This window comes from Astatotilapia calliptera, chromosome 5 (genome assembly GCF_900246225.1).
Source record: "Astatotilapia calliptera chromosome 5, fAstCal1.2, whole genome shotgun sequence".
Classification (NCBI taxonomy): Eukaryota; Metazoa; Chordata; class Actinopteri; order Cichliformes; family Cichlidae; genus Astatotilapia; species Astatotilapia calliptera.
This window is the reverse complement of record NC_039306.1, coordinates 27,102,999-27,115,913: the sequence shown is the minus strand read 5'-3', so window position 1 is coordinate 27,115,913 and position 12,915 is coordinate 27,102,999. Positions and strand designations below refer to the sequence as shown.

The 12,915-nt window shown below is 40.9% G+C and overlaps 1 protein-coding gene and 1 long non-coding RNA gene across 5 annotated transcripts in view; one reads left to right on the top strand and one right to left on the bottom strand.

The window, feature by feature from the left end:
* slc2a9l2 (solute carrier family 2 member 9, like 2) overlaps positions 1 to 12,605 on the bottom strand; it is a 69,577-nt gene extending 56,972 nt beyond the window's left edge. For 2 of the 4 annotated variants that reach the window (XM_026168600.1, XM_026168603.1), the window contains exons 1-3: positions 12,548 to 12,605; positions 8,803 to 8,940; positions 7,043 to 7,122 (exon numbers count right to left, since the gene is read on the bottom strand). In XM_026168600.1, coding sequence (XP_026024385.1) covers positions 7,043 to 7,105 — 63 coding nt within the window. In that variant the 5' untranslated portion in view covers positions 7,106 to 7,122; positions 8,803 to 8,940; positions 12,548 to 12,605. Of the gene's footprint in view, positions 1 to 7,042; positions 7,123 to 8,447; positions 8,479 to 8,802; positions 8,941 to 12,547 lie in introns of all 4 variants that reach the window. The other 2 variants (XM_026168601.1, XM_026168602.1) reach the window with 2 other exon arrangements.
* On the top strand, positions 2,897 to 5,236 carry LOC113022799 (uncharacterized). The gene is made up of 2 exons (XR_003272451.1): positions 2,897 to 3,184; positions 4,048 to 5,236. It is a non-coding gene; the product is annotated as an uncharacterized LOC113022799 (long non-coding RNA).
* Positions 12,606 to 12,915: the final 310 nt, after the last annotated feature.

Below are 12,915 nucleotides of genomic sequence, written 5' to 3'. Positions count from 1 at the left end.
AGCTATTACATTATCTCCATCAGGCTCTGGATTCTCCCATTGTTCTTTCAGCAGGTCGAGTGGACCTCTCACTTGACGGCCATAAAGCAGTTCAAATGGTGAAAATCCTGTAGAGGCCTGTGGCACTTCGCGATAGGCAAACAACAAGTAAGGCAGCCACTGATCCCAGTCTGAGCCAGTCTCTGTTACAAATTTGCGCAGCATGTTCTTTAGTGTCTGGTTAAAACGCTCTACTAGTCCATCTGACTGGGGGTGGTAAGGGGTGGTTTTAATACCTTTTATACCAAGTAATCTATATACCTGCTGTAGGAATTTAGACTGGAAATTTGTGCCACAGTCTGTCAGGACCTCTTTAGCTATACCTACTCTAGAAAACAACTGCAGGAGACAATTGGCAACCTGTCTCGCTTTCACTGATCTTAGGGGGAAAGCCTCAGGATAACGAGTGGCATAATCACAAATGACCAAGATGTAACGATTACCTGATGAGCTTCTTTCAAGGGGCCCCACTACATCCATTCCTATTCTTTCGAAAGGTGTATCTATGACAGGCAATGGCTGAAGATGGGCACGGGCCACTCCTTTATTTAGGGTGAGCTGACATATCTGACACGACTTACAAAACTGCTGTAGTTGAGTGTACATGCCAGGCCAGACAAAACGGCTTGCAATCCTATGTAGAGATTTCTGAAAACCAAGATGGCCTGCCCAAGGTACAGAATGACCAAGTTCCATGACTTTGTTTCTTAGTGCCTGTGGTAATGCTATGGCTTCAGTCTTGCCTTTACACTCATAAAGGACACCATTTCTCAACACATAGGTTGCATCTGCCAACACATCTACTGTCCCTCGCACCTGTCCATCAACCTCCGACACCTTATCAAACCAAGATCTTAATGATGGATCTGCCCGTTGAAGTGAAGAGATATCTGGTGGGATATCAAGTTCGAGAGGGAGGTTGGGGCTCTGGTCTACACCCTCTAACCTGGATGAACCCCTAAATTTTTCTCTTCGTCTTTGCGCTCGAGATTTAGCTGGTTTTGCTGGGCCTACTTCTATTTCTTCATCATAGAAAGGTAGCTCTTTTAACGGGTCATTTGCACTCTGAGCTCTTGTGGTGATCAAACTGGGGATTGCACTTTCTGGCTGTGCCTGCAGAATAATGTCTTGCTTTTGTACGTTGTGGTCCTGATCTACATGAACTGTATGCAAATGTCCCGAAACTTCATTAGACACCAAATCTAGCAGTGTAGGTATATCTAAGCCCAATATCACTGCATATGGTAGTCTGGGTGCTAAAGCCACTGGCAGGAGAAATGTCTGGCCACCTACAGTCAAATACACCTCAGCCATGGGATAATCCTTCTCATCACCATGTACACAACTTATTTTAGTCCTTGTGTCACTCCATAACTCTCTTGGTACTAAACTAGCCAAAACCACTGACTGAAAGCTCCCTGTATCCAAGAGTGCTTCTTCACGCTGACCATTAACAAGTACAGGTGTTGTTCTTACTGCTTCATGATCAGGACCTGGCAATGTGGGTCTGGGGGCTGAGCACAAAAGGGATGGCCGACTTTGTGTTGTTGCTGGGCATGTATACTGAGTGTGGCCTATCTGGTTACAGTGATAACATCTAACATCTGATTTTGAACCTGAATGGGACTTTTTAGTGTTGTTACTTTTACCAGAAACAAAATGTCTGCTTCCAGGATAACTTCTACTCTGGCCTATACCACCACTCCTTACACCCCCATCAGACTTACTTTGTCCAGTCATGAAGCTGTCCTGGCCAAAGGTGGTTCCTCTCGATCCTGTTCTGGCAGAGATGAAGATTTCCGCTAGCTGTGAAGCCTCCTCTGCAGATTTGGGGGCACGTTCCCTGATCCACACCTCCAGATCTGGGTGGACCATCCTCAGAAACTGCTCCAAGATCATCAGTTCAGAAATGTCTCTCACTGTAGATTTTTCAGGTTTCGCCCATTTGTAAAACATATCTTTTAATCGCACATAAAGTTCTCTTGGAGTTTCACCTGGGTGCATATCCAGGGCTCGAAACCTTCTTCTGTATGTGTCAGCAGTTATTTCGTATTTAGCAAGAATGGCATCTTTTACTTTATCATAGACTTCCGAATCAGCAATGTCCATATGCACATAAGCACTACGTGCTTTACCAGTGAGCAGAGGTACGAGTCGAACAGCCCATTCTTCTCTCGGCCAACGGCAAACTTGAGCCATTCTCTCAAAAGTAGTGAGAAAATGCTCAATATCATCATCTGGAGTGAGTGGCAACAACTTGGGATCTCTCTGGTGAAATGGTTCCTGTCTTGGCAGAGACCACATCTGCTGACCAGTCAGACTAGGCCCCTCATCAGGTTCACCTCCCTCCTCGATTTGGTTGTCCTCTTGTTCCTGCTGCTGTTCTGTCATTTCTTTTACTTGAACTTGCATTTGCTGAAACTGGTGTTGCATACTTTTCCATCTTTGTTCTTGTCGGGCTGATTCTCTGTCCATTCTCTGGTCTCTTGTTGCTTGAGACTGCATCAATGATTTCACCAGAGCTGTCAGTTCATCCAGTCTATCGCCAGGTTTAGCTCCTGCTTTAGCCACTGGATCAGCTGTAGCACCTTCACCATCCTCTGCCACTTCATTACTGTCATTCTTCTTTCCACTTCTCGTCATCATATTTACCTCATTCATTAGAGGCAGCACTCCTGACACCACTTGTCAGTTTTGGCCAGCGGTCATAGGTTCTGTCCAATAATATGACGCGAGACTGGAGTAAAAGACATCCATGGTTTGGCACTTTATTAAAGAAGGAGCATGATAACAGCACAAACACTAACCACAACTAAACAAAATGGCTTCCTTTTATACTCTACCTTTTCCAGGTGAGCATCCGGAATAGCCCAAGTATGGGGGTTAACTAATCAAAATGAACACATAACCCTCCACACAAACAAACATACAATAACATTAAAGCACATCACAAACATATACATATTTCCAACACATACTATAAACAAACCAATAACATAAGCTTCACCCATTTCTATCTAAATTAAAACCCTCTTTATCCATACTCCCTAACCTGGCACACTGGTCTGCTCCAAGAGCTCTTAAACAGGTGATTGAGCCGCTTTCACTCTTTTGCTCCACATCCTGCAAGAAGCAACTAGGACAGGTGAGTACCTTTACAAGTTCTCATTTCACATACGTTTAGGTTATTGATAAATGATTAACTGCAAACAGCTCTAACTTTGGCTCTTCTCCGACACAGGTAGGATGGCCAGTCCCACTGTCTCTTTTCTGTTACAAGCTGTCAATTTAATTGTATATCAAATAACCTAATAAAAGACTCCAAAAGATCTAATGTGTTTCCTTTATTACCCTATTTTAAATTCCCAATCCAACAATTTATTATTAACCATACCGACCAGGTAATGGAACCCCTGGTCTCCATTACAAAGGCTAAAACTGTGATGACCTGAAAGAAGCTCATTAAAAACTTCAATACAAAAGAGAAGGATAGAAATTCAATAAATGCAATAAAGGGGTTAAAATCATAAAGGTTTGCCCTCAGTGTAGCACATGATGAAAGGAGATAACATCATTAAATTGAAACCATTTTCCATTAGAAGAAGAAACTTGATTAGCAGATTGTATTGCATACTTGCTTTATGAGTATCCTCTTGGCAAGGTGCTACGCTCTCCATCAGAAGGTTGTGCAAAATATTAAGTAAACGAGTTATAGAAGACCATGAGTTTCTATTGGGTATAGGTTTACGGGAGAGAAAGGGTTAAATAATGATCAGGAATGTTAGGAATCATCCTCGGGGGACTATACTGGGGTAATCTAGGTGTTTGCTATTACATGTTGCTATAAACCACTGGAGAAGTCTAGTGGCAACAGCAGAGGCACTGAAGAGACAACAACAACACAACCTCCAAAAAGGGAACGACTTTATACTTGGTAACAATCATCTATGGCTCTCTCTTTATCCTTATTAGGTGATTTATCTCTTTCTTCTCTTTGCTTTTTGTTAGTGTCTTGAAACCGTTCCGGCAGCCTGGGTTGCACAAGAAGTCCAGCTCCTCAAGGATGACACATTTATACATGCCACTGCAAGATGTTTGCCATGTCTCACAGAACAGTCTCAAAAATGTAAAGGAGATCCCAGGAGACGGGTCGTGGAACCATCATCAGCACAGCACCAGGATCTGCTCCTCTGTGTAGGAGGAACAGAAGAAGCACTGCCAGAATACCACAAAAAGACCTCCAGTGGGCTACTTCTGCATGTTTCTGACCAAATTATGATAATCAGAGTCCTTGAGCATGACATGAGGGCCTGACTTCCTGTAATGAGGCCTGTGTTCAAACTAGTGTCATTCAGCTTGATTGGCATTTGCCAGAGAAACCCCAGAACTGGCAGGTCTGCCATTAGCACCCTGTTCTATTCACAGATGACAACGGGCTCACATTGAGCAGATGTGACAGATGGGAAAGAGTCTGGAGATGGCGTACCAATCATTATGCTACCTGCAATATCATTTAACTTGAGTGATCAAAGTAAGCATAACCTTGGAGGATCACACAGATCTCCATGTGTTAGTACCAGTACCCTGACAGCTGTTATGCATGGGGATGAAAACCTCAGATTCACCGTCCGGCCTTACGCTGGTACAATGAGTCCTGGGTTCTCCTAATTCAAGACAATTTCCAGCCAACTGTGGCCAGAGTGTACAGGTTACTGGTTGATTAACGCACTGATACCACTGACTGGCTCTCACTTTCCCAAAACCTGAATCAAATTGGGGATCTCTGGAACAATCTGAGTCAGTGCATCCAAAGACACCAAATAGCTTCACAGAGTTCACTAACAGCCTTTTCCAGGTCTAACAGGAGGAGAACCCCAAGGACACCAGCTGTCATCTTATCAGGCTGTTGTTGGGAGTGTATACAGACAACATATGCACTAGTGAGCCACATATTATGACACAAGTTGTATCAGCATGTGTTTTCAATTTTTAACTCTGATTTTTGGTGTGTTTTCAAATGCAGTCGTCAAAGGTTTGACGATTTTTCATTTCCACTGACGAAACGAAGTAACACAATGTGTGCCAATCACTGTGTTCAACTTGAATATTTTATTCACCAAGATCCAGTGTGTGGTTTAAGTGCACATTTTGTAAGTGTAATTAATTTGTTTTATAGCAACAAACATATTTTAAAACATCATACAGCATTAAGTGAAGGATGATAAGCTTTTCTATGAAGTACCAACCTATACCTTGGACCAATAGACTGCAAAGACGAGCTAAAAAACTGAATGCACAGTATTGTTATCAAGTCCATGAGGATAAGATGCAGCAGAGCTATGAGGAGCCAGTGATTAAAGCTGAAGAAAATGAGTAGTAGACTGTAGATAAAGCTTTAGGAGGAGGAAAGGAAGGAAAAGTTGTGATTCCAGCTCATAATGATAAGCTAAAGGGGTGGGGTGTGGGGAGAGGAGAGGGGAAGGATATTCTGGATATCATTTGAAATTACATTTGATCCACAATGCTATCTGATAAAATGAAGTCAAAGTAAAGGAAACTACATCACAGTTAAAGGAGATGAAGCTGAAACAGAATACATAAGGCTACTGCGAGCCTTGAATACGCATGTATAAGTCATCCTTATATATTTTTAATAAAGAGTAAAATCTCAAGCAATCGCCTTAAAACCCAGGGAGTAGTGTCATATAGGGGAAATTGATATCTCGTATTTTTAAAGGTTAAAAACTCACTGATAGTAGCATCTTTCCCACAGTCCCTTAAAAAATATGTCCCAGTGACGCTGAGAGTTGTTTTCACGTGTCTTTCCATGCATTTCCTTTGTTTGGTAATGGATTCTCTAGAGCCCCTTAAAGTTTAATCTTGCAAACTTTGAAACAGACATATGTGCGTGAGGGAGTTGTACTAACAATGGAGCTGATGAGTTACTTCCAGGTACTTACAGCCTAAACTATGTTCTCAATCAGGGGCTCAGTGTGACAATCACTTTGTAGCATATGTGAAGAGTTGGGCGCAAATTCCAACAAGACTAATTTTTTTTTCTTTTCATAAATACAACAATACACAAATGACAAAGTTTCCCCAAGTGGCTTTGAGACCTATACAGCATTTGACATCCACTGTCCTCAGTAACAAGCAAACACACAAATTTGTGCGATTTGAGTACTTGTCAGAAAATAAGAAAAATTAACACCCAGCAAAACATAAAAGAAAAGGACCAATTAAATTCTGTTTATCCTAAAGCACATTTCCATCCATCCAGTGTCTTCTGTTTATCCGATTAAGGCTCTCAGCTGTCATAGGGTGAAAAGCGGGGAACACCCTAGAAAGACTGCCGGTCCATTGTAGAGCTAACACAAAGACAAGAACCATTCACACTCACATCAACACCTACAGACAATTTAGAACTGCCAATGAATCTAATCCAATGTGGACTGTGGGAGGAAGCCAGAGTACCCAGGGAGAACCCACATACGCACAATGAGAATATGCAAACTCCCTCAAAGCTCACACAAATCTATGTATTTTAGACATAACACTGTTTCTGCAGAAGTGGACTGGCCAAAAAATAAGTAATGAAATATGCAGATCCACTGACAGATTATATTGCAACATAATTTTAGTTTTTATCTGAAGAAGGTTACCACTAAAGCTGATGTCATTTTAGATCAAAAAGTGGGGTTCCAAGTTTCAGCAGCAGGTTTTAGGGGAAAAGCTTGAAATGTGTGTGTTTCAGTACATATTTACATATTTACATATTTACTGAGGTGCAGTATCTTCACAGCTGTGTAATGTCCACGGATAACATAACGGGTTAATGTATGACATAGTAGCCAAATAACAGGGAAACCAGAGGTCTATATAGTACTATTAGGGCAGGGCTGTTCCTCCATAAAGCAAAGACATGATTGTCTATATTATAACATTTTTCATGCCAGAACAACACAAAGAAGTACGTAAGAATCAGTGCCTTAATCTGACTAACCTCCTTTTCAGAGTTGTTAGTGCTGTCATCTTGGTCAATCTGATCATCCTTTTGTTCGTCCATGTTCACGTTTCAGCGACCTTAAATGAGAAGGCCATGTTATATCACGTGAGATACGTTGTGTATATGGAAAGGAGACGGGACACATTTCACAACGAGGATGAGGAGGAACCGAAAACTAAGTGAAACGTGCTGAAAAGGAAATGACCTCTTTGTACGGACATGCAGAACATCTTTGCAAGCCAGAAAGCAAACTGGCTTCCTGGCTTGCAAAAGTGTGAAATGTTACCCCCAGCTTGAAGTTTTGAGGGGATTTTACCCAGTTGCTCAACAACAGGGGGAATACTGGTCTTGATTTAAAGTACACTTTAATGTCGTTTTCTACTGCTAGACCAGCTGACTGATCAAAGACTCAGTCTGCCACCTAGTGGTTACTAGAACAGCAGCAGGCAATCGCTGGGCAGTGGAAAACTGGTAGGGTTAAATAAAAAATTACAGGAAGTTTTATCCACCACAGGTTACACGGTGGTGAAAGGGGAAGAAGGAGAACTGTACTTTTTATGAAGCTTTTTGGGGATTCTGAACAAACCAAAGACAAAACCAGAAAGAAGTAATTCATGCAGTACTGATAGAAGTTGATATTGTATAGCAGTCCTCTCTGACTTCAAGGTTAATTACATTTTGCATTCAGACAGTTTCTGAAAAGTAAATTAGTCTCTGACTGGATGCAAATGAAAGCCAGCAGGACTCTGAGTCACAGGGAGCAGTATCAAAACCCACAGCTGTGGATTGAATTCTTAAGAAGACGTGTGACAAATCAGATTGTTCTTGTTTTACCTTCCTAATTTTACGCAAAGGATCACTGCAACTTTTTAATTAAATCAGCTGTTTGATCAGGAGGTCAAATTAGAAGCTATAAAGTAATAAATGTGATTAATTTTATTGCCAGCCTGAGTGGATGATTTATGTTTTACGGTGTATTTCTTCAACAATAAATGGCTGTGAAGGCTAACGCTTGAAAGTTTCATCAGGCATAAGACAAAATTCATGAGGTGACTATATCTGCAATGGGAAATGTGCTCGTTCAAGCATCAAACGAGTCCGCCTTGTTTCAGAAGACGTTTTTAGTTGGTTGAAGCAGTTTATACAAGGACTTCAAACTGTTTGCTTTTTAATGATGTTCCGCAGTGTTGGAAGCCACCCAGCAGATAACAAGCAAAAACATATCCACATAGTGACCCTTAGCAGTGTGACTGTTAGGGTGTTAGTCTGAGATTCTACACCATAACTCTCAATTAGTGCAGTGCTGTAGGTGAAACACCACCTCATCAAAGCAAAATCTTTCTCCGGCTTATAAAACCCAGACCCCATGTAGTGTTGAAAAGTGGCTTTCGAAGATATGCACCTTGCTCCACGATTTTTGTATGTGGTACATCCTATACCCAGATAAAAAAAAACAACTGTTGTCAATAAATAAAGTTATGCTGTCTTATATATAACAGAAAAGTGACTAAAAAGGGGACATGTGTAAGCCACTTTCTTTGCACAATAACACACAGCAATGTAGCAATCTAGCAAAGATGACTCGACAAGGACAACTTTACTGGACTTGTTCAGCTCTGTTAAACAAAGTTTGGTAAAACAACACAAGCCATGGTGTTGTGAATATAGTCAAAATATCAAAGCCCACCGTGGATACATGTAAGTCAGAAATGGTACAAAGTTTTTAACAAAAAGTATGACTGTGGGCATATACTTACCCAGCATTCAGGCAACGTATCCAGTGCATACAAAGAGAATACTCCCCAAACATTTCCCAGACAGAACTGTGATAACAGAACTGAGAAATGATTAACCTTGAGTTCTTCCCTCCCTCTCCATATCTGAGATCAGCCACACTGCAGATAAAAGAACAAATACGCTGCATGTGTATAAGCTGGTATTACTGCATAACTGAGACACACAGACGGCAATGACTGATCTCTCTACTGTCCTGTCTTAATAAGAGCATGAACAGTTTCATGAGGATGGTGACAACAATTTATTACGCTTGATTAACTTACAGAAATAACTCTTCCTCAAAAAAGGGGGTGGGGGTTTAGATGAAACACCTTTTTCTTCCTTAAAAGGTGTATTAACCAGCAAGCTGCTCCACAGTATGAATCGATTTTAAATAAAGAATTTATGGGGAAGAACAAGGGCTGTGAAATACACAACAAATGCACAAACATACCGCCAACATTATATTCTACAGTAAATTCGACAACCGCGTAAAACACTGCACAACTGTATCGTGGCACAAGCAGCTTCATTTTTCATTTTGCTCCAGTGAAGCACAGGTGTACTCCAGGAACTGGTGGCATCACTCATAGGTGTGATTACAGGTGTTTAAAGTCTGACTTCCAACTGCATCCACATGTTTGACACTTAGAAGTTCAAAGTTCAAAGCAGTGAAATTCAGGTCTTCGATCACTAAGTTCACTTCTCTGCATTCGAATCGGACACAGTCGGTAAAATGCGCCCAACTCCTGTACGCTGTGGGATAGCAGGTGCACTGGCTATTTTATATTTTTATTCAGCATTCAAATCACTAGTGAACCAATTGGGGGTTTTCTCGTTTATTAGATAATTTGCTAGCTCCCCTCCCTGTGTCTCTTGCTTTTCTAGGTCAGTTTTGGGTACTTTAGATTTGGGTCTATTAAGTAGTTGGTTAGTTATGTTACATTGTTATCCTAGTTGGCATTACCGCTTGAGTTTAATCTGGTTTATTTGATCTCTTCTAAGGACCCAGAGCTACATCTGACTTCTTGCAAACTCTTTTTTTAATACTCATTGTATTAACCCTAACCCCCTAGTATATTCATATTCAGAATCTACTTATAAAGATTATAAAGTGATAATACTAAAAAGGCATTGTAAAAGCATGACTATATTGTGTCTCTTATTTGTCACATAGTACATTCAAGTCAAATAAGGATTTCAATATTATGCAACAGAAAGTCATAATTACAAGACACGAAATCGCTGTTACGAGCTCTCCTGATGAAACAAAAAGTTCTGATACACTAGGTCATAACTATAAGAATATGAGGTCACAATTAGGAGAAATAATTTTGTTTTTTGACATAAAGGTAATGATTCTATAAAAACAAAGAGACTTCTCCTCTTCCTTCCATAGCCCTAGGTCCCAGGGTCCGCATCCATACCTACAGCTAGTGACGCTTACATGTCTTTGGACTGTGGAGCAACTACAGGAAACGCACACCGGGAGAAGCTGAAGTCAAACAAAGTCCAAACAAATGAGAACCAGGAGATTCAAACCCGGAACACGCTGCAACTCAGTGAAACCATTTAAGTACCATCTATTATGTTTGGGGACAAGGAACATAAACCTCCTTCATTTCATGCATGGAAACACTGCAGTCAGACAACATAAAGATCCTGGAACTCACCATGAAATTTGGTATATAGTACATCCCATCCAGGCGCTGGAAATGCAAGGCCTGAACTCACAAATGTGCAAATACCATGCTGATAAGAGCTTGACTCTCGAAATATAAGAACAATGAAGTGTGGTCATCCGGTTTAACCACACACCACATTGTTCGGCCACATTCCTAGAACTCGTGTGAGAATGAGGAGCAAACCATTCACGGACACAATAATCCAAAGTGAACATTCAGATGAAAGTATTCCACAGAGACATGTCGGAGGCTAATGTGCTATCAAAAACAGGAACAACAATATTCCAATGCCAAAAAGAAAAAACTGATTTTGCAGGCAGAAAGAACCATGACATGCTGCAGTTTTATAGAGCACAACAACTTGGTGTTTAATCCCCCCCCAAAAAAACCTCCTCATGCAGCTTTTTCAATGGCTTCTTTTTCACTGGCTTCTTTTTCACTGGCTTCTTTTTCACTGGTTTTTTCAATGGCTTCTTTATTCGCCCTCAACCTCACAGTAATTACATTTTTAAACAGCTTGTGACTACTATTTATAATGCAAACACGTGATTTTTTTTTGGATTTTTTTTTTTTACCAAAACTGCAAAGTACAGGCTCTACAGCAGCAGCACATGGCTGAAGGATTAAGCAACAACTCTTTCTTCTTTTTTTATTTATTTTTTGCTTTGAAAACTGTCCTAAAGAAACATTTGGGTCAATAGCTGCCGTGGGGAAAAAAGATACTGCTGAGTAATGAAACTCGGGCTTGTAAGCTGAACACCCCCTTTGGGAGCGCTTTTCTCAGCTCGGGAGTCTAGGTAACACAAGTATTAGATTGCCTGGGGTGTGTGTGGACCTTTCAGGAGGGGAAAAATCCATAGACCGTGCGCGTCAAACCTCTGAATTCATACTTGAATTTTTATTTTTACAACAAAAATATTGAACCTAGGATGCCTTGTGTATTTTATATATTGCATGTTACACACTGGGGTTAAAATGTGGTCAGTCAAAGTATATATATATATATATATACACTCAACAAAAATATAAACGCAACACCTTTGTTACTGCTCCCATTCCCCATGGGATGGACGTAGAGACCTAAAATTCATTCCAGATACACAATATAACCATACCTCCCAAACAGTGGTCACAAATCAGTCCAAATGTGTGGTAGTGGGCACATCTGCCATATTGAGATAATCCATCCCACCTCACAGGTGTGCCACATCAGGATGCTGATCTGACATCATGAGTAGTGCACAGGTGTACCTCAGACTGCCCACAACAAAAGGCCACCCTGGAATGTGCAGTTTTTTGCGCTATTGGGGGTCTGGGGACCCAGAACCGGTCAGTATCTGGTGTGACCACCATTTGCCTCATGCAGTGCAACACATCGTCGCATGGAGTCTATCAGATTGTCAATTGTGGCCTGTGGAATGTTGGTCCACTCCACTTCAATGGCTGTGCGAGGTTGTTGGATATTCGTGGGAACTGGTACACGCTGTCGTATACGCCGGTCAAGCACATCCCGAACATGCTCAATGGGTGACATGTCCGGTGAGTATGCTGGCCATGCAAGAACTGGGACATTCTCAGCTGCCATCTGCCCTGAACAATGTGAACCATGATTCATCCGTGAAGCGCACACCTCTCCAACGTATATATATATATATATATATATATATATATATACTGCAATAATGTACAATAAAAATGACAGATATGGACATATTACAATAAAAAACAGCAGATAAATGGACTGGATCTTTTATTCATATACAGTATAGATAGATAGATTGTTGATTGTGCCAACAACACAAAGTTCATGTCCTAGCCTTGTTTTATCTCTGAGATCATTCTCTCTGGTGCTTTCTACTCCACTGACTTCACATAGTTACGACAGAAAATTGTTGCTACTACTACAATGTCACTGTCAACAAAGTATTTTTCCACAAGTGGGAAAAAACAGGAAAGTTCCCAAACGTTCCCCTGATAACAGCAGCATTCATTTTGTAAAAAGAAAAAATACATAAACAAGCGTAAGAGAGAGTAAACTCACCAGACCCTCTTAAGAATCTTTCTGTCCAGTGCCGGGGTTTCCCTGCAGATTCAGAGAGTAGCCATAGGCACATAATTAAAAAGTAATCATTATCACATGAGAGCCTGCTGGGTAACTTAATTTGCTGAAGCTGGACATGAAAAGAGAAAGAACACAGCTCAGACAGGAACTCAGTCAATCATTGGCCTGATAGCATTACATAATGTTACTGCTGGAAGAAAATAACAATTTAACAAGCGCTGACCTTTGAACATCTCTTTACATCAACAGCACTTTACATCATTTTTAATCAACACATTTCCCTGACTGTCCTTGTTTTTAATCTCATAGTATAGTATTTCACTTGCCTTTTTATTTGCCTTTCTCTA